Consider the following 20,393-nt stretch of genomic DNA (forward strand, 5'->3'; position numbering starts at 1 on the left):
CTCTTCATCTCTTTCTCTCTTCAATGCCGCGCCAACGATCTTGGAAGAGGGACGCACCTCTTCCTCTATTTCTCTCTTCCGTTTTTTCCTCCTCTCTCTCGTTCGTTTGCATCTCTTTCTTGCTCGCGACAGAAAGAGCGGGAAGATCAAAGGACGCCGGCGCCATCGATGCCGCTAATGATATGCGACCCGCTGCTGCCGGGCAAACTGGAAACTTGAGGACACGAAATTTCGACTCCCCCGAAACAAACCGCCGCGGAAGATTCTTCCCAGCAGTTCCTTCTCGAGATACAAGTCAACCTATTGAATGAAGAGCGAAAATACCGATAGCGATTAAGTGTGCACCGGCGACCCTGTATATTTTAACATTTTCATTCTCCTAATTAATATTTCGGGAATGAAATTTCATCATAAATCTCTCTTATTCTTTAATTATAATATTTATTTTTGAAAGACTCATACTATTCCCCCTCCCTCTTCCCTTTTCCTGATGTTACCCACATTTGCAACTTTGAACAATGAACGGCCGATATAAAATTTTCGCGCGGCGATGCGTACAAGTTTTCGCGAGTTAATTTGCATTCGGCACGCGTACGCACGGTACCCATCATACCGTTGGTATAATTCAACGTTACAGTTCTCTCTCTCATGCATGGTGCCGAAAGGCACGACGGAGTCCACCGTTTCAATCGTTCAGGTTCGCGCGAATTACCACCTCCGGCCTTTTACGGCACATCAAAGGGACGGGGGACCCCGTAAAGGAGCGCGCGGCTGTCTTAACATATTCGAATCCCAAGGCATCTCTTTCCTTCTTTCCGTAACTCTCTCCCTTTCGCTCTCGCTCTTGTTCGCCACCTTCGCCCTACGTACCGTGCAAAAGCGACCCGTTGCTCCTCGAGGAGACATATGGAAGGTGTTTGACGCGCTGGCAATTCGAGGAGAGAACGCGAGGCGATTGATCCCTAAAAGCCCCGGGGATAAACTCACGCTCGCGTGTTTTTTTCGCTCGGGAAGAAATATCTCTCGAGGAGAGCACTGCGTGCGCGCGCCCGAATAAAGCGTTTATTCAGACGGAGATGCGCCATATCGACGTGAAATTTTTCTCTCAACGCCCCATATGCCGGTTATTTACTCACCTGCCAGCAAAACATCTTAATTTACTAGAGAGATTTTTAACATTGTGCAAATAGACGCATTTGGAGAGAAAGATATATATGGTATATATAAAAATACAATCAATAATAAACTAATCGATAAACTTGATCTCCAAAAAATTGTGTTTTTCATTGAAAATTCTTAGTAATAATAAAATCACGTGAAATTTAAGAGATTAAAAGTATTCTCGATATATATTTTTTCATACAATAGCTCAGATTAACTATGCATTCGATTAATTACGCGAGTGCGCTTCGCTTTTTGTTTCAGGTAGCCATTAAGATAATAGATGTCGAACAGGGCAAGAAGGATTACGCGATGAAGAACCTGACGAGGGAGGCGAAGGTGCTGTCGATGCTACAGCATCCAAGCATCGTGAGACTATACGAAACTATCCGGGTGAGTGAGAAACGCTTTAGGGTGCAATCAATTAAGAGAATTTCAACGATTGATCAAATCTCTTTATTCTAATTGACCGCGTCGAAAGTTTAATCGAGTCCTTAATAACAAGAACGATTCTCACCACGGTCGATCAACAAGATTCACTCGCGCCGTCCATTGTACTTTTGTATAACGATCTATTCATTTCCCGTCGAAAGGGAACTATCCCTCTCGTAGATTCTACGCTTCTTCGATCATGTCTCACTCTCACCCGGTATATGACGTTCGTCAGAAGCTCCGTGACAAATCGCGAGTGAATCCTGAAATTTCGTCAGTCCCGGAGTCCGTTAACACCATCCGAGAAATGATCCATCTTCCTGGATTTAATTAAACACGCCACTTAGCTGAATTTATGAACCTGCCCGAATACGTATCAAAAGTAGAAGAGCTTTTCTCACCCCTTTAACTGTCTTACTTCGCGATACCCCTAGGGTTCAAACGAAAATTCAGATTCGAACTAAATTCTCACGATCTCGATTTTTAAGTCTTTCAAGCTTTATTACTGATATAAATAAATACTGAAATTGGATATATGATTTTTTGATGAATTCAAATTTCGATACTGCAGGTGCATCAATAGTGTTTATTTGTAACAATGAAGAGTACTTTTTTTTTCCCATATTCGCGACAAGCATCGGAAATTGATTTCGCCGATATTATATCGATTTCAATTCGCGAGTGTAAACTCGGAAAATAATTTTTTTATCCTGCGAATCTTTCCGCGCCAACGCAAAAAAAAATCTAGGCATCATTAATGTACGACGCTATCGTATGTGACCCGGCTGTTACACGCGCGAACGTTGAAAATCCAACACGCAGATTCGCGTACACACACACACACACACACACACACATATACGCAAACGTACGCACATGATAAAGCATGTATCCGAGCGAGAGGAAAAAAGCTAGGGAGAGAGAGGATTCTCGTATGCTTGTACGACGTAATTGAATTCATGTGTGGGACGTCGATATCAGAGGCTCCACCGGCGACGCAGCATCGCGCACCTCGTTTACTCTGAAAATTTTGTTAGTCCGCGCGCTCGCTCGTCACGATCGAGTTACGGGGACGAGGGTGTAGTGTACGCGCCGGGAAAGATAAAGTACGTAGGAAAATATGACGGGAAAACGCACGCGACCGGCGAGATAAACCGGCTGCGCGGGGATTCGAGAATTTCGGAGCTCTGCGAAATATTTCAGCACGAGATGAACAGGCGGCTCGGCGGGGGGCGACCGACCCATGTTCGACTCCAGGGAGACGTGTGTAAAATTTTTCCAACCAGAATACTGCTGCCGGAATCGTTTCTTGCATATGATAGCCGGTGCATCTTCCCTTCAAGAGCAACGCGACGAGAAAATTTATGAATTTTTTGCAGTTTGCTTGTAAAATCTGTCTTCCCCCGATCAAAATCATCAAACATAATTCTCATCAAATCTACGACATTTGCATTAATCTAATTCTCAATTTATCGCGTTTACATAGGGCATGCATTTTGTTTTTTCATATCTATGTAGAACCGCCGCTTTTTGAAAGAATAGGAAATCTTTACGTTTCGTAATAATCAACAGGCAATATTTTTCAGTATTTCAAATACGGATAAACATGCAACAGGATGTGATATTCGCGGAAAAAGGATTCATTTCCGCGAGCTTTCATAAACGGACGAACGAGTTTCGAGATGGCATCGTTCGATTTTTTTCTCACGATAAAAATGATTTTATAGTCTCGCAGATGATATTACTTTCTCCGTACGTTTATAAAACGCGTGGATAGAAGAGTGCGTCTTGTTTTATTTAAGCTTTCCATCGAGGGGAAAAGAGCTATTGGCAATGAGAATGCTCGCACCTGACGGCAAATATGCTAATATCGAGACGAGACTTCGCCTCGTCTTTCTCGCCGTCGCCAAATTGGCTATATATGACGTCGCCTTATATCTCATTTCCACGTCGTAATCTTTACGATGGTAGAGGCGCGCTTATAGGGTGCCCGGCATGTATTTCGACTGTCGATTTTGCTGGATTCTTCGAAGCATCTGCGCCTGCATGCAGATCGTAAAGTATATCTATTTTCCAAACAACTGGCTTAGGGTCGCCTGCAAGTGACGTGACTGCCTGACAATATAAATAGCAATCGATGACGAAAACGTGTCACCGACGATGCTGCACACGGCTAATAGAGTATGTACACACACAAAATGGCTACTCTCTCTTGTATTAATTATTGATAGACTACGGATTTTGATGGCATGACAGTCAACGCGCGAACGCGCTTACCGCAAGTTTCCGCATTTCCATATTTATGAATAATTTATTCTGGTTGAATATAGAGCTCTCATGCTGCCCTTTTGATTTAATATAAAAATTCGTGAATTCAATTTACATATATGCGAATATTTAATTCCGTTACAATCAGTTGTTTTATTATATGTAATATCGGTAAAAAGATCATTAAAGAAAGAGAGGAAATTACATAAATATGGTGAAACGAAAAATACGTAAAGTATACTTTCCAATATATTGTATATGATATACGAAACGCGCAGTGTAATAAAAATTTCAGTTTACTGTAAATTCATGGCAGGACATAACGTACCAGAACAACAAAATTTCATTCTCCGCGAGGACAATGGGTCGGTGATCATTTTTTATGTCGTAAAGCTGCGTTATTGCAAGCGCACTTTCCGATACCCAACATTTTAGGCAAAGCCGTGACGTTTACGGGTTATCGATGTTTCCGACGTTTCTAGTCTCTAGGTTGTTTATTTTATTGCCCATCGTATACAGAAATTCAAAATTATCGTCCGTTTTTACGAGACAAATTGATATAAAAAAAGCAGCGTTCTTATTTATTTATTTCAAATAATATTAATATTAATCGTGTGTTGTATATCGTGACACTCATCAATATATTCAATTTTCTATTTTCTTATTTTTATTATTCATTATTTTTCTATTTAAAGATCACAGATATCTACGTGTAAAAAAAAAAAAAAAAATCTGAACTCATTGATTATTTATTAAATTATTGTTGCAGTTGTATCAAAAAAGAGAAAATAGCTTCAATCAAATGATTTATTTGCTGATATGTAATAAATAATAAATTACAAGATGGGATGTATCTTCTTTCGAATCACTCTGTATATAATAAAAAAAAGGCGCACGCGTGCCTGTCGATTTTTACGAAGATGCATGCTCGGCCGTCAGCGCGTTACTCATGCTCGGGATATTGGAGGAAAACCGCTTTAAGCGCCAATTAAGGTCATTATTGTCGGCCTACAGCGGCTGTAAACACAACGTTCGCGCGATTTTATGTCGGTACCAATGTTACGAGCCGATGAATCGCATAGGACTCGCCTGTTACTGGCGTCCAACGACGCTGGTCGCTCCTTTCATTTAGGGGACGAAATCGCTATAAAAATGAACGCGTTGACAACTACATCTGCAGCGTGCTATTACAACGAGTTCGAGTTGCCTCGTTGGAGCAATATGACGTCATCTTAAATAATAATATTGCGGAGATTTGCCAGAAATGTTTCGTACAAGAAACTTTTATCTCGTCATAAAAGAAGTAGGCAGTCTGAACGCAAACGTGTAAGAAAAAAGATGATATATTAAAAAACTAACGCCTGGAAAATTTGCCACGACAGTTTGTGCTTAGCAGGGTTGGCAAAAAACTTGGTTTTTTTTTCATTTTAAACAAAAAACATAGATTTTTTTTTTGTTTAAAACAATATTTTTTGTTTTATGGCTATTTATGGCCTAACTACACATACACTTTCCGTAATCGTATTCGTGAGTTATTAAATTTAAAAGTAGATATTAAAAAAAAAAAAAAAAAAAATACGTAATATGTAATGACTGCAATGCAATATGTTATCGTTATCGTTCATTTTTTTTTGTACCCAAATGTTTACCTTTTTTTTTTTTTTTTTTTTTTAGTTAAAGGATTGATGTTAATTTTATTTATTATTTGCAATGGATGTTAAAATGCAATGTGTTATGGTTTATTTTTTCACAGTTTGTAATTTTTAGATGAAAAAGAAGAATTGAGGTTTTTTTATTTTTATTTTATTTATAATTTATGTTGAGAGTTAAGTTATAAGGTTACTTAATAAGAACAGGAAAGGAACCAAAGTATTATATATTAAATATTATTAACTAGAACTGACCTCCTATGAGTTATGTGCTATTAATTTAAAATGCTAAAATGTAAAATCAGTCGATATCTACTAAGTAATCTTTATTGTATTGATTGTTATTTAATATCCAAAAATAAATATTCTGCTAAAATATTATATACCCATCTTATCATTTTTATTTTATTATTTATATTTTTATATCTATATGTTACATAAATATTGATAAAAAACTAAAGAACTGAAACAACAACTTTTTTGCAACATACATATCTATTATTGTTTGTTTTTTTTGTTTTTTTTTTTACAATTTCTTTTTCAAATAATCATATATTTTAGTTGCAATATTTGAAACAGTTTTAAATAGCAGTTTAAAAATGTTTAAAACAAAAATATTTAAAACAATGTCCACTGTTTTAAACAAGTTTTAATCAAGCAGTTTTAAACACATTGTTTGGAACATACCAACCCGGGTGCTTAGTCTGTAAATAATTTTTAGCGAAAGATGAAATGTTTTAAACAGATCAATGGAAACGATTTAGAGATCCCGCGATACCAGAATCTAAGAATGTGTATACGTTAAATTTGAGCTAAAGGACAGCCTGCTTTAAATTTCACTCAAGATCTCATATAACCGATGCACACCTTTTTGGCACGAGCTGAGCGAGCGACATACGTTTCTTGTTTTCCACGGAGAAGGAAATGAATTCCACGTTTGGCATTCTTTTCCTATCGCCGTCGTTTACATATGTTGAATTTACGTTCCTATTTTACCCATACTCGGTGATATATCGAAATCGCGAATCTCACGTCCCACCCGGTGATTTCGACTTCGACTTGATTCGGTTGGCAAGCGCCGGTCGTATCAACGAATATCCCCGCCAAAACGAAACGGCGATTTTTGCCAAGCGAGATAGACCAGCATCTTTCGCGAATTGACTTCACAAGCGGTCTCTGTACTTTCAGAGAAGCTCTCCTTTGGTTTCTATTGGTTAAGTTCTCCCCCGGCCGTACCGAATAAAGCGTGTCGCGTAAAGCTTAAATCAAGTGATATTTTTCAGAGACTTGTTCTCCAACTGCTCTCTCCCTGGCAATCAAAAGAATTTTCTATCTAGTAAGTAAAAGCTCGTGATACAATTTTATATCTCAACAATATTTTATTTGTATAAAAAATTGTCAGATTCTGCGTAAAATGTACCTATGTATACGCTAATATATTTCTCATTATAAATATATTTCAATAAAAATTCTTAAAAGTATAATATAATTTTTTGTTATATTTTAATATTTTTAATAACTAAAAAAATATATATATATATATATATAACACACAAGCAAGATAGAACTAAATTACTAAGTCTTATTATAAATTCTCGGGGCAACTAATGTGATACCCAGCGAGAAGGATTAGAGATCTCGTTTCATCTGACTTTGCGATTAACATTCGATTCCTGGTACGCGCATGTGATATTCATTCGGCTCGCGCGATTCACGCGATTTATGATTAAAACAGTCGGCGATGGGGGTCCAACCTCGAGGAATGAAATAATCATCGACGTCCGGAGAAGATCGCATTTGACCGGGTGCGACTCCGAATCCGCTCCGACCGTAATTCATCGGTCACGTGCGGCCCCGTGGACGTTGCCGCATGCATATCGTTGCATTAAGGTAATCGCTTAATCGACGAGGCCCACGCTCGTGTCTCGCGAGCGCGCGCAAAATTTGGGAAACGCTTTCTCGATAATTACGATGCGCCTTCGCTTCGCTGCATTTTAAATACGCGCGATCAATTTCACGCGACCGGTCTCGACTCTCATCGGCTCGTTGCTTATTGCTCCATTTTCACGAGCGCGGCGACTAAAATGTATGATCGTACTTTAGCGGCAAGCCGCACGAATCGAGAAGATGAGAAACGCGATATGTTAGCGGCATTTAATAAATTTCAAATGTGTCATCGTGAATCATACTCTGCAAGCTCTGTTTCTTTTCGTAATTTCTTGCTGAAATATAAGAAATTTCAATTACATTCTGCATAAAGTTGTTGAAAAATTTAAAAACGAAAAAAAATTGTGTGGAGAATCTCACCGTATAATTATATGCAAATCTAATTAATGTATTCTACGAATTTTCATGTGAATTTAGATTTCTATAAAATATAACGCGAAACAAAGCATCCAAGTAGCTATGAATCTAAAAAATTCCAAAAATTGCGGGATATCCTGTGTTGTTGTATCTCCTGGATCTTTACGATACTTCACGCTATTCGATGCGGATCGATAACGATTTAATTTAACGCCTGCTTACAGTGCGGATCCGTGTACTATCTCGTGACGGAACTTGCGACCGGCGGCGACCTGTGCACGCACATTAAGGAGCAACCGGCCGGTAAACTGGACGAGAACACGGCGAGGCTCTATGCCAGACAGCTGGTCGCCGCTCTCAAGCACATGCACTCGAAAGGAGTCGTTCACCGGTGAGTCACTCGCGTTTTAGCTGTGCGCGAATTTTCGAGCTGTGTTCGCGACTGGGGTTCATTCCTAAACAGATTTCCTATAAAGTACTCTACATCTAATAATAAAATATAGGAACAACTTGCGAAAAGATTCGGATTGTTTCTCGTAAATCGAAAACTGAATTCAAAGCCATATAAAAATTTTGATTCAGGGATTTCAAGAGAATACAATATATCGTTAAATTTATGCTAAAAGGAAAACACTACTCTAATTTTTGATCCGAGATCAAGCGACAGGAAGCGAAAATATTTCATAAAAGAAAAACATCATTATGTATACGTGTATTGATGTGTGTTATATTACGCGACGGCCGTGTTAAAATAGCGGATGGTATAAATCGGCCTTAAGATGCAACGATCTCACGAGGATCTGCCGGGCGCGCGATCGTTTACCCTCCACGCGTTTATCCTCCACGGTCTAATAATATTCAACCGCACGATGTGTCGTGTCTTTTTTTCCAGTTCGCCGCGGTGATGTACGGCGTTGGCCGGCCGTATCGCTTTAATAAAGAAATCGTCCGACATATTACGCACGAGGGAGCGCTTGTGTGAGATCGCGACCCTGGAGAATCCGAGACACGCCGTCTCGTACGATCGCGCGGTGTCGATAACCACGCGCGTTCCTCTTTATTACGAGCGGAATTACACTCGCGGGGATACTCGCTTACGCTTCCTCGACCGAGGATGCTTCCCATCGTCGGCCGCATCGACGATTAAAAACGGCTTCCTGAATTAATTAACCGGCAGGCTCTTCGCGCGGATTGCGCGTGAGCTAATTTTGTTAACCGTTCAAATTTATCGCAGCTCAAACGATATCTATTTATATCTTGCAACTGGAAATTATCTTGAACGTGCTCGAGCAATATGTTGTTCAGCCTATATCTTGCTTTGATATAAAAAGTTAGCGGGATAATCTATAAAATTGAAATAGAAGGGAAAGAGAGTTATCATTTATCACCCCCAATTTTTCATCACGTATCATATTATTTTCATATCACATTGTATATCAGCATATATTGCAAAACGCGTATGTAAAACAAGATTGCTAAATCGAAATCGCACGGATCATATTTTACATTCCCGACGCGCATTGATATATAGGGTGTCCCAATTACACATCACGGCATTTCTCTCTAATCATTAATATCGGATATTGAATTAATAAAAATAACCATTATTTCAACATCGAAATTTTTTATAGCTGAAAAGTGATTTCGCGGATACATATCATACACGCAAGTTTTTATACATTTAAAATAGCTAATGATTCCAGACACCTTGTATATCGCGCGTGCGTTAGCATCACCGGCGTGGAAAGACGCGTGTCGCAATATTTCGGCAGGCGTCGCGACGCCGTATGCATCATCCGGATAGGGGGACCGGTTGATTTTCGACGCATTTATGAAGAAGGCGTCGCGACGCTTCCCTCGCGATGAAGAAAGCGTAATGATGCACGCACGTGACGCGCTACGACAAGGGCTAATAGTTCGCCCTCATCGCTCGCCAAGGATCAGCGAATATAAAGTACCCGACAATATGGCGTACATCTCGCAACAGTTTGTGTTTTCGTTAAAATATAGTTAAAGTATAGTTTCAATTTAAAAAAAGACATCAGAAATATAAAAAAAGTACGAGCCAAGTATATATTTTCCTCTTTAGGCGAAATAACAGATCTTTACAAAAATGATATTAAAGAGATAGACCAAATAATAGTTCTAAAAAAAAAAAAAAAAAAAAAACCCCAGCCTAATTAAAATAGTTCTTTACAATAACATCATTAAAAAAGAAATATAAATTAATAATACGAAGAATTACTGAAATTAAATAAAAGAGTTCAAAAATATATTTAAAAACTTTGCAAAAATAGTATTTTTATTATGACCGAAAAAGCCTGCTACTCCGATAAAGGATACGTTGTAACGTCGCTGTCACGGAATTGTATTACTGTTTTATACTTGGCGCGAGACGCTACCTAGTCTCTTGATTTCGGATGATAGATCGTCGCTCTCTCACAGGCTCGCACGTCAGCCAAGGGTAACAGACGAGGAGGGAAAGATGGAAAGGGTGTCGGAGTGGCGAGGGATTCTTGCGAGGAGGGTTAGGAAAATCGCTATAAGCGATCGCTTAACCCCTCGAGAGATTAGCCCGTTTCTCCAGCTGCGAGAGAAAGAGAGAGGTAGTTGTTTGCTGCTAATGGGAATGGAGAAGATTCGGTGTTAAGGATAGTTAACGATCGCTATTCGCGGATGCGTTCCTTTTTGCGAACCGCGCTACGTGTATATCGTTAGATTAAGACAAACGGAATCAAAAGGTATTTTCATTCTTTTTCTGATAAAGTTTCTCTGTTCTGTATGAGACAAGATGATATTTCTGATACTCTCGGTTAAAATTTCCTTCAATTGCTTAATCGAATTATAAACAACAATTCATCACAAATGTTACACTGAAATTAAAGATGTTTACGCAGAACCCTCCTATCTTCGCAAGAAGGATACCGAGAAAAACTGATAAATGATAACAAAGCAGGATTGCGCCATCGTTAATCTTCGAATAAAGAATTAAATTGTTCGTTTCCTTTCGCCCGCGCTATTGTCACATATCGTCGCATATCCCTTCAATAGATCCTTCGCGGTTTTTCTTGACGAAGAAAAGTCGTGAGAAAGGGGGAAAGAGGGGAAAGGAGAGTCTCTTTTATACAGCGCTCTCTCTTCACCCCAGGATCATCGAACATCCACAGGCTCACGTTTTAATTCGGATGAATCTCCCGGTTTACTCCAGTATTATTCGCTGGACAAAACCTCGAGGCGAGAATAGGGTTACAATTTACTCGTGCTGTATCCCGTCGAAAAGAGAGAGAGAGAGAGAAAGAGAAAAAAAAATAGTTCCGATATATCCGGCGAAAGTCGCCTTACGTATTTATCGATGCTTTTACTTACGCGGAAAAACCAGTCCCGATAAGTAGTAAGGGTAAGTACCATTGCCGGACGTAAACGATAGTTGATAGAACTAGTAATATTTCATACACACGTCCAAGAATCTCAATTAATTGCAGATTATTATTTTTTATAACGATTCGTATGATTTTTATTATCTACAAAAAAAATATATATTACTATTAACCTTTCTTATTCGATTTCGTTCTTGATTTTTATGCCTTTTCAAGTTTACCGTCTATTTAATGAGAATATACGAAGGAATTAAAATTTGTCAATTTTAGGAACATGAATTTTTATTTATAAGAAATTTATTCGCTATTTTCGATATCGGGTCAAAGTACACACAAGTACAAAATGATCGAGCGACAAATATTCAACAGAGGCGAATACCGTTACAATCTAGGATGTATTCGCAGCGAGCTTCTTTGTTTTTCTCTCTCTCTCTATTCTATATAATATTTCTTCGCTTGTCTCGGATCACGCGCAAGGCAAACGGGAGAGGAAAAGACGGAAAAGCATCTTGGAAAGAGTATCAGCGGTCGGCTGTAGAAACGCTAATGGACACGGGCACTCGCTATCCGCCTAAGTATAGTACTTACGGTGCCTGTATATCCTTCGGTCCGTTATACGCGTAAGTTCGGAGCGTTTCCGCCGGCTGGCTAATCGAGTCTACGGTTGGCTAATTGGCTCCGTTCGCCGCCGCTGACCTTGATCTCTCTCGCGGCTCCTTTTATTCCGCCATTTCTATTCCACCGGCGTGCCATCCCGTCGACGCCCGGATGTCGTGTCGATTCTCGTCTCACCCGCGCCATGAGCACAATTACCTTATCCCGAGTTTCGTAAGGATAACGATGGACGAGATGATAATGGATAGTTACAGTGCACGATAATTGTTAATATATAGAAAACGTATATATGGTATTGATTAGAATTAATATAATCGAATCAATCACACGCTGCTTCAACATCAAGTTTTTTTTTTCTTCTTCCGTTAACACATGTTTTATACAACTTACATTTTTATAAATCTCTTATTTATAGAAATGATGTGTTAGACGCATCGCAAAAAAGAATTAATTTTTCGATTGATGGGAAGTTAATGTTCGCTTTCTTTTGTATCCAAGGCTTTTTATAGATTGATGAGACTATCGATGGTATCGCGAGTTAGATCTACGTATCAAAATCTGACGAGAGAGAGAGAGAGAGAGAGATCTGGCAGATAGAGAATTGTTGGTGCGCCGCGGCGTGACAAAAGGCGACGACACGTGTAACAATGCCAGATCGATCGCCGAGATCGATCGGCGTGGCGAAACGTGGCTGATCGATCGATCGCAAAAGTGCAACAATGCCCGCAGGTCCCACGACACGGCCACGGCGGCGGTGTGTTCCACGAACTTTACCATTTGTACTAACCGCGGCACGGGGAGGCACGGGGCGGCACGATAATCAGCATTAACATGGGAATACGAGCGCATTTCGAGGCCGAGCCTCAATAACGTATTGCCTATTACATGGAAACGATACCGGTTCGATATCTCCCGTGCACACCTCGGATACGTTCGCCCGCGTTGCGACAGCTCGCTTCCAATACTCGTATCGAGTAATTTCAACTCGGAATCTCGCGGCAAAGCTGAATCGGCAGTTATGCCATTGTACGGATCACGAACAATCGCGGGATGAATGCGCCAATGAATTTATCAGCTACCGATGATTGATTTCTAGATCGATTGACATTTTAAATTAACATACAAGTTTTTAATTTTATTATGAACTTTTACATTAATTATTATCATACTGACAGTAAACTGTCTTTTATGACTTTCGTTATTTTTTTTTACCATTCTTTTATTATTAAAATTTGAATAACATTTTTTTTTTTATAAAATCAACAAAATTTAGCGAGCGAAAGCTTACGCTAGACAATTGCTGAAAGCATTATATAATAATCAGCGATTTAAATTTTAAGAAAAATTTATACGAACTTATGTGAAATTGGTTTTACTTGTGTGATCGTACTTAAATCGATAACTTGTCGGCGGCCGCTTTAAAATAATATTTATTATGCGTGCTTAGAGCTGCGAGAAGACGCTCGTTTTCATCGAAAGTATAAGTTCGATTATTCTCGCTGTGGAGAGAATTTAAAGTGCGGGATTGCATCCCGATGTTCTGCGCCGTCTATAATGTTATACGTTGCTTTCAAAGTTTTGCGATCGATATCTGCATAAAAGATATGAATTCGTCATCGTGGATAACGGATGCTCCAATTTTTTTTTATAATTCCTACTAGATTATAAAATCTCGTTTAATCAGACTCAATTTCCATAATATAAATGTAATTTAAATAACATTAATCGCGAATTAAAATTAAAGTTGATCGACATTGGAGAAAATGATCTTGAATCGATCTGGCATAGTGTACTTTTTAATTGTAATATTTTTAAATTCTTTGTGATTTCTAATTATTAAATATTATCAAATATTTTTCTATCACTACTAATGTTTCTATGAAAATGTCACTTTAATCTCTCGCATTTTTATTTTTTATCTTTTTTTCATATTTTTACGATCTCATCTATATAACTTTATATATTAAATTATTCGAGTAATCCGACCTCTATAGTTATCGCTCACGAAATCGCAACGTCGAAGTGCGAGAAGATGCGCGGCAGGTGCGCCGCGTAGCTGATCGAACTTGATCAGTCCCCGGAGGGCGCAGGTGCCACATAAAAGTTTCTACGGGTATGAGTCTGGACTACGAGGGCGATATTTCCTGGTTTCCCGCGCCAGGCAGTTGACAGGAGCGTGATATAGGAACGGACTCGATTGTTTTTCCAGCGATAAGACGGAGGTGGCGGCGGCGGCGGCGGCGACGGGTCGCCTTCGGGAAGATCGGGGAAACCTCCTGCGGCCCCCATCGTGCGCGGCGCGCGCCATTACCGCACGGAAATTACCTCGAAATTAATTTAAACTTTCATAACAAGTAAACTGGCCGGCGGAGACGGAGCGAGATAGCGCGGCCGCCGGATCATCTCGAAGCGAAGTGGCCCGGGTAACCGGAATCGGGCCCGCTCTTAATAGCCGTTGCTGACTCTCTCTTGTGAAGTATTAATTAACAGGAAACCGCTGGGGCTCGCGGACTATCCATCGCATTTTTTTTATTCTGAATTTTAATACCGTTACTTCAAACATGGAATTTCATACATTTAATTTTACGTTACTCTAAATATAATTAAGACGGAATTTTTTTATGGGGCTTTCCTGGGAGATAAAAGAAGAATTTAACGTCGAGATATTAATATTTCGCAGTTGTTAATAAGGGTCGAAATTATGAAGACATTTATTTGTTTTATCGTGGACAAATTCGCCATCTTGTTAAAATTGTAATACGAGGAGGACAACGTAATCAATGTGCAACAATAAAGAAGGATAAAGGGACATAGTCCTCCCTACCAATACTAATTTATTCTGTAAAACGCTTACTGGGGTGCGATTTGTCTCCGGTAAAGAAAAGCGGAAGCAAAGGGCAAGAACAAATCAAACGTACGTACGGTTTGTCCGTTCGTCCGACATTCAGCTGGGTGATATATTTCTTAAATCAATTAAGGAGATCTGTATGTCGAGTCCGTAAGGTCTTACGAGAGAAAAAGAGAGACAGAGAGAGAGAGAGAGAGAGAGAGAGAGAGGATAATGCAGCAATTCCGGGTGAAGCCCGCGGTTCTTGCCCCGTTCGCAAAGAGGGTGAGAAGATCGGAAACACGAACAGGATTGGCGGGGTGTAAAGACTCGCGAGTGAGAAAGATGGGATCGATAGGTGCGAAAGAAAGAGTCGTATAAAAAAAGGGGGGGGGTAGAGGAGGAGAGAGAAACTGGCGCAATCGCCCGGCTCGCTGCGATTTCTCGCCGCGTACGTTGCGAGAAAGATTGAGACTCAGCGATTTCGAGATTGATCCCGCACGTCCGCGCACGAGAGAAGTCTCTGATTAAAAAGCGGTCTTTTAATCTATTAAGAAATAAATTGAAAATTGAAAAGATTTATTTTAGCATCGAGAAAATCAACAATTACCGATCAGCGCACATCGTACCTGCGCATCTCGTACAAATATTTGCTAATTCCATTTTAATCTGCATGGAGAAAAAAAGAGTTTTGCGCTGTCGCAGCAGAATCGACATTGCTACTGCATATTCGATGAGAGCTATCTTCACTTTCCGGAATAAGAATCAATTTCTTTTTATATGAAAATATAATTTTTTCTGCAAGTTCAGCAAAATCTATTTCAAGAAATAAAATTTTCTACCAGTCTTCCTTTGTCCATATAATTGACGAAATTTATTTATTTTCGACGGCAGCCTAAAAAATATATTGTGCCAGCAAAAATCTTTTCTTCTATAAACTGATATGTACATGATTTTTAAAGTTGATATATAAAAAAAAAAAAAAAAAAAAAAAAAAAAAATCATCTAATTTCTGGTGCATCGATAAAGTGCATAACGCCGATGTATCTACAGCACTGATTGTGAATTCATCCAGAACGTATATTGGCAGTCTTATAGCTGTTAAGAAACCAAGGATAGGGTTTATTGCCGCTTTTAACGCGATCGTCGAACGCGAACGATGGCAGCTAATGGCTGAAGCGTTTTCGCATTTATCCTCTCCATGGAAATCGCTCTAAATCTCGTACGCCGCCACGTACCTCGAATCGATAGCTCTTTCTCCCTCTCTCTTTTCCACCCTTCTTTTCCACTTTTCTCGCTCGATTCGCAATCCGGATCCTTGAATTGCCTCTGAGAGAAAATCCGGTCGCGGACCATTGCTTTCACAGCGTAGGGGTGTATTGGATGCGTCCGATCGAGCGGATCCTGTCGCAACGGTCCCTCAGCAAGGAATTCCGGGATTGCGAGCGACGTCGCGCGCGTGTACCGTACGTATGTGCACGCGCACGCGCACGTGTGTACACAAAAGGCTCCGATCCGAGAGCTTGAAGAGGAATGACTATAGCGGAAGGACCGAGGGACCGAGCTAGGCGGGAAACGCAATTAGAGCTGAACTGGTCGGTGTTAGGAAGAGCTTTCGGGCGAGAGGCAGAGAAAAGGAGGAAGGATGGCGAACGAGCAAAATTTTCCTGGGGTTTCCGTGGGCGGAGACCTGGCGAGAGATCGTTCCTGACAGTGACGGAGGGTCCGGACTTCCAGAAATCAATGTGATATCCTTTGCGGTCGCCGAAAAAATTCGATTCTTACCCTTTTTTTTGGTAACGGCGACTTATTCGGCAGCCAACGATCGCTTCTTTTTAACGTGACATGGCTTTAATCATGCAGCCTCTTGCACACATGCGTTGATATATGGAAATATATTTTGTATAGCTTTTTTTCCCATGAACAATACTGCATTCTAAAAGTATATTATTTTTCATCATTAATTATCTTTTTGAAGTATCAGGATGGGAAGAAAATTTTTTCTCTTTTATACAGAATTAATTTCTTCTTCTTTCCATATGAAAGTTTTGAACAAAAATAATATCATAAAACAACTATCTCTCAAATCAATCGAATAAACATAATTTTTTTGTGTATTTATAGAATCAAAATTTGAATTCATATTATTAAATTTTAACGATTTTAATCTCTAATCTGAACGAATGTTTAATGCTTTCGTTTTCCATCGATACATCGAAAAGAGGGCTTTCAATTCGCGATTCACTTTTATTCGCCGAGAGAAGACGATGAGCATCTGTCGTATATCGGATGAATTGAAATCGTGGGATTTTCATCCATAGCGACGCGAGTGAATCTAAAAGCATATCTGTGCGAAAACATCTCGAGATACATTGAATACCGTTGGACGGATATTCGGTTTCGAGAAAAGGCAAAGCGCGAGGAAGAATTTTCAAAAATGAATGAACGGTTAAATGAGAGAGACGGTTTTATCAAAATACGCGTATTTCCGCGCGTTCTATCGACATCGTCGCCGCCGGAAACGCCGTTCTTAGCTTTCGTCGCGCCTCTCGCATCTCGATTCAATTTTCGAGAGAAAAATAAAGCGCTCCCGCGTCGCATCTTTTTCCCGATACCTCGTCGCGTTGCATTTGCAACGGGAAAATCTTGCGAACGAGCGAAGCTCCTCGGGGAGCCTCGGATCGATCGCGCAAGGTCAACCGGCGTTTGTTGATGCGCGGCACGCGCTGACGACATCCGGTCGCATTTCCATACAACAGAGGAAACGCGCTGCACTGCGCCGGTTGACCGCGGTTCACCGTTACGTACCGCTAGGGAGCTTTTTCCCTGAACGTCGACGAAGGACATGGCGACAGCTACATGATTTTTCCATCGAAGTGATAAAAGGCTAAAGAGAAAACAATCCTTAACGAAAAGTACAACGCCGAGGAATTCTACATAATTTATTTTGACGTAAATTTAGATGATTTATGAGAATTTTCTTATTCAAAATTTTAGTGAAATTTTTAGCGGGAGATGAAAGCCTGCTTATAAAAGTTGAAAATTGAAGAAATCGTAGAAAAGTAAATTTACAAAGATTGTATAAAGCGATGAGATTATTGTAAAACATTGAAGAGGAAAAGATTTAATTTAAAAATAAATGAATATATAAAAAATACACCATCGTATATAATGCGAGCATAGAAATCGCTGTGAAAGAAGGAGCAAAAAAAATTATACGCGAGTAAGAAGAAGAGATCTATTAGTGTCATAATCCGCCTACAAGTCGCATGTTTCGATGAACTTCGCACACGTAAGCTCCAATGGAGCAGACAGTCTTGTATCTCATTAATTTGCAAAACAAATAGATTTTGCAATCTAGGAGCGCTGTCCGCGAGCAGATTACGCAATTTTTTCTCTTCTTTTACCGACTGCTTCATAACGATAGTCCAAGGCTGCCCCTACCGTTCCGAGCACCTTGACTGTCGTTCTCTTAATCGCTTATCTTAAATCTTGCGCAACGACGTGTCGGTCCTGTCGGCCTTTCGATGAATTTTAATGACCGTCGCGATGCTTAAAAGTCGCAACGCGTAAAGCTAGACATACGCGTTCAGGTTCAGGCTTGACTCGCGCAGAGAAACGATAGGATTACCGGCGCGAATGTTTTCCCTTTTTTTTTTCAGCCTCGTCAGTCTGGGGATTCAAGCGTGTCGATTCGGTATTAATATGCACCTGCTTCATTAGTCGGCATACCACTTCATTAGCACCCACTTCAATGCAAACGATCTTTCATTCTCGCTCGATTGACGATCTTAAACGCGCGATGATTCAATCCATTTATAACGAAATTACATATCAATTTTTAAGATTCTATCAAATTCAATTACTTGATTATACGTACATATATACCAATATTATAAATATTAATATAGTTATCTATCTACAGATCTATATTTTAGTTGCAGTAATAACGTTAAATATGTCAATAATAAAATATAAAAAACATGAAGAAATACTAATTATCTCGAAAGAAAATCGTAAAGTAATGTATTGTATAATGTATAAATGTTGCAAGAAAGAAAAGAGAAAATCACAATTATTAACTTTAACTTTTATATTTTATAATGTAAAATTAGCATCATACTCATATAGAAATGAAAATATAAATAAATATTAGAATTATAAATATCCCCCAAAAAAAACAAAAATTATGAAAAGCTGATATAATTATATCATATTATGATAGTTTCTATACGTGAGTATTACGCTAATTTTATATTATAAAATATAAAAGTTAAAGTTAATAATTATGATCTTCTCTCTCTCTTTTCCTTTTCCCAAAATTTATCGTTGAACTATTCTCTCTCTCTCTCTCTCTCTCTCTCTCTCTCTCTCTCTCTCTCTTCCTCTTATACGTACCGACGCAATCCAGTAACGTGTACAGTGTATAGTCGCGATATCAAAAAATCGCTGGCACTCTTTGCGTTCATGTTCAAGCGTAAAATACAAAGTTTCGAGACGAGCATCTTTCCTCTTGTATAAGCGGCGCTCGCTATTATTGTCCTGTTCGCTTTCATCGCCACTGCGATATAATAATAAACCTTCCCCTCTCGTGTCCCGTACGGAATGGAAAGGGTACGATCCAGGCGGGATGTATCTAAGAAACACCAGAGGAATATAGCTGGGACGATTTCACGGAAGACTACACGCGATAGAACCATATCCTGTTACGAGGAAACGTAAGGCGGAGTGACGAGCGAACGATTATCTCGTAGACGAGACGAGCACCTTTGATGTTTTCCCGTCCTGTGATACGAACGTGCATACGCTCATTCTCGTGACTCTATTCAAGAGCTATTCTCGTCATTCAAGAGTATCCTTCTGAAAAATGTCATCCACGTTATGTAACATTTTCACGACAAGAAAATCGACACGTCGGTCGTGAGCATTATTATATTGTATATTGCTACATTCCTCAACAACTGATCAATAAAATTTCCATAATCATCGATAAGATTACAAAGCATATATAAAGCGACGTGCAGCAATTAGACTAGCGAGAATGTTGACTTTTTTTTATCATATATTCATATTGAGTCGCTCTTCTCGAGAACAGTCATTTTAAGCTTCATTCTCTTTTGAGTTCGTGTTTCTTTATTATTGTTAGATTGTTGTCAGACAATATTCGAAGTTTCAGTTTCTACTTTTGTCTCACATTTATGCTAATATAATGTATGCGATTATTGCTTTTTTGAAATATTGCAATTATGATAATTATAAAATGATAAATAACAATATTGTTAGTCATTTTTACAGCTTCGCGATAGTTCGAAATCTCCAGAACTGTTTATCGATGTAATTTTCGTCGTAGGAAATCGATAGAACTCGCGCACTCGCGTGTGGCACTTTTCAAAGTCCGCAGGATAAATGCGCCACGGCGCCACGGAAAGCCGGATTCGGGTGAGTTTATAGTCGAACGCTATAAAAGCGAAAGAGCAATATAAAGCCATATCCGGGCAAGCTTGCTGCGGAATGGCTGGACCAATCTCAAATATCTTTCATCTTTTGCCGCTTCTCTACCGGCGAGAGACCCGGAGTACTTCTGGTAAAATCACCATCCCCAATCTCGCTCCTCTTGCCTTTCTCGTCCTTCTTTCTATCGATAACACCTCTTTCGTTTCTCTCTTTTTACTTGCATTTATCGATTTTCGACGGATCTTGCGATGACGGCACCGAATCTGTAAATGATTGTAATTCACGAATTCCCGATAGATTGATCGT

At 39.5% G+C, this 20,393-nt stretch overlaps 1 protein-coding gene across 1 annotated transcript in view; it reads left to right on the forward strand.

Moving 5' to 3' along the window:
• The window catches only part of LOC138940682 (MAP/microtubule affinity-regulating kinase 3-like), a 197,253-nt gene that overhangs the window by 159,104 nt on the left and 17,756 nt on the right, over positions 1–20,393 (forward strand). The window contains exons 2-3 of the mRNA XM_070309795.1: positions 1,426–1,554; positions 8,039–8,205. Coding sequence (XP_070165896.1) covers positions 1,426–1,554; positions 8,039–8,205 — 296 coding nt within the window. The remainder of the gene's footprint in view (positions 1–1,425; positions 1,555–8,038; positions 8,206–20,393) is intronic.

The sequence above is a fragment of the Polyergus mexicanus genome, unplaced genomic scaffold (assembly GCF_030449975.1).
Source record: "Polyergus mexicanus isolate NDT 795.1 unplaced genomic scaffold, iyPolMexi1.0 SCAF_17, whole genome shotgun sequence".
In the NCBI taxonomy this organism is placed as follows: domain Eukaryota; kingdom Metazoa; phylum Arthropoda; class Insecta; order Hymenoptera; family Formicidae; genus Polyergus; species Polyergus mexicanus.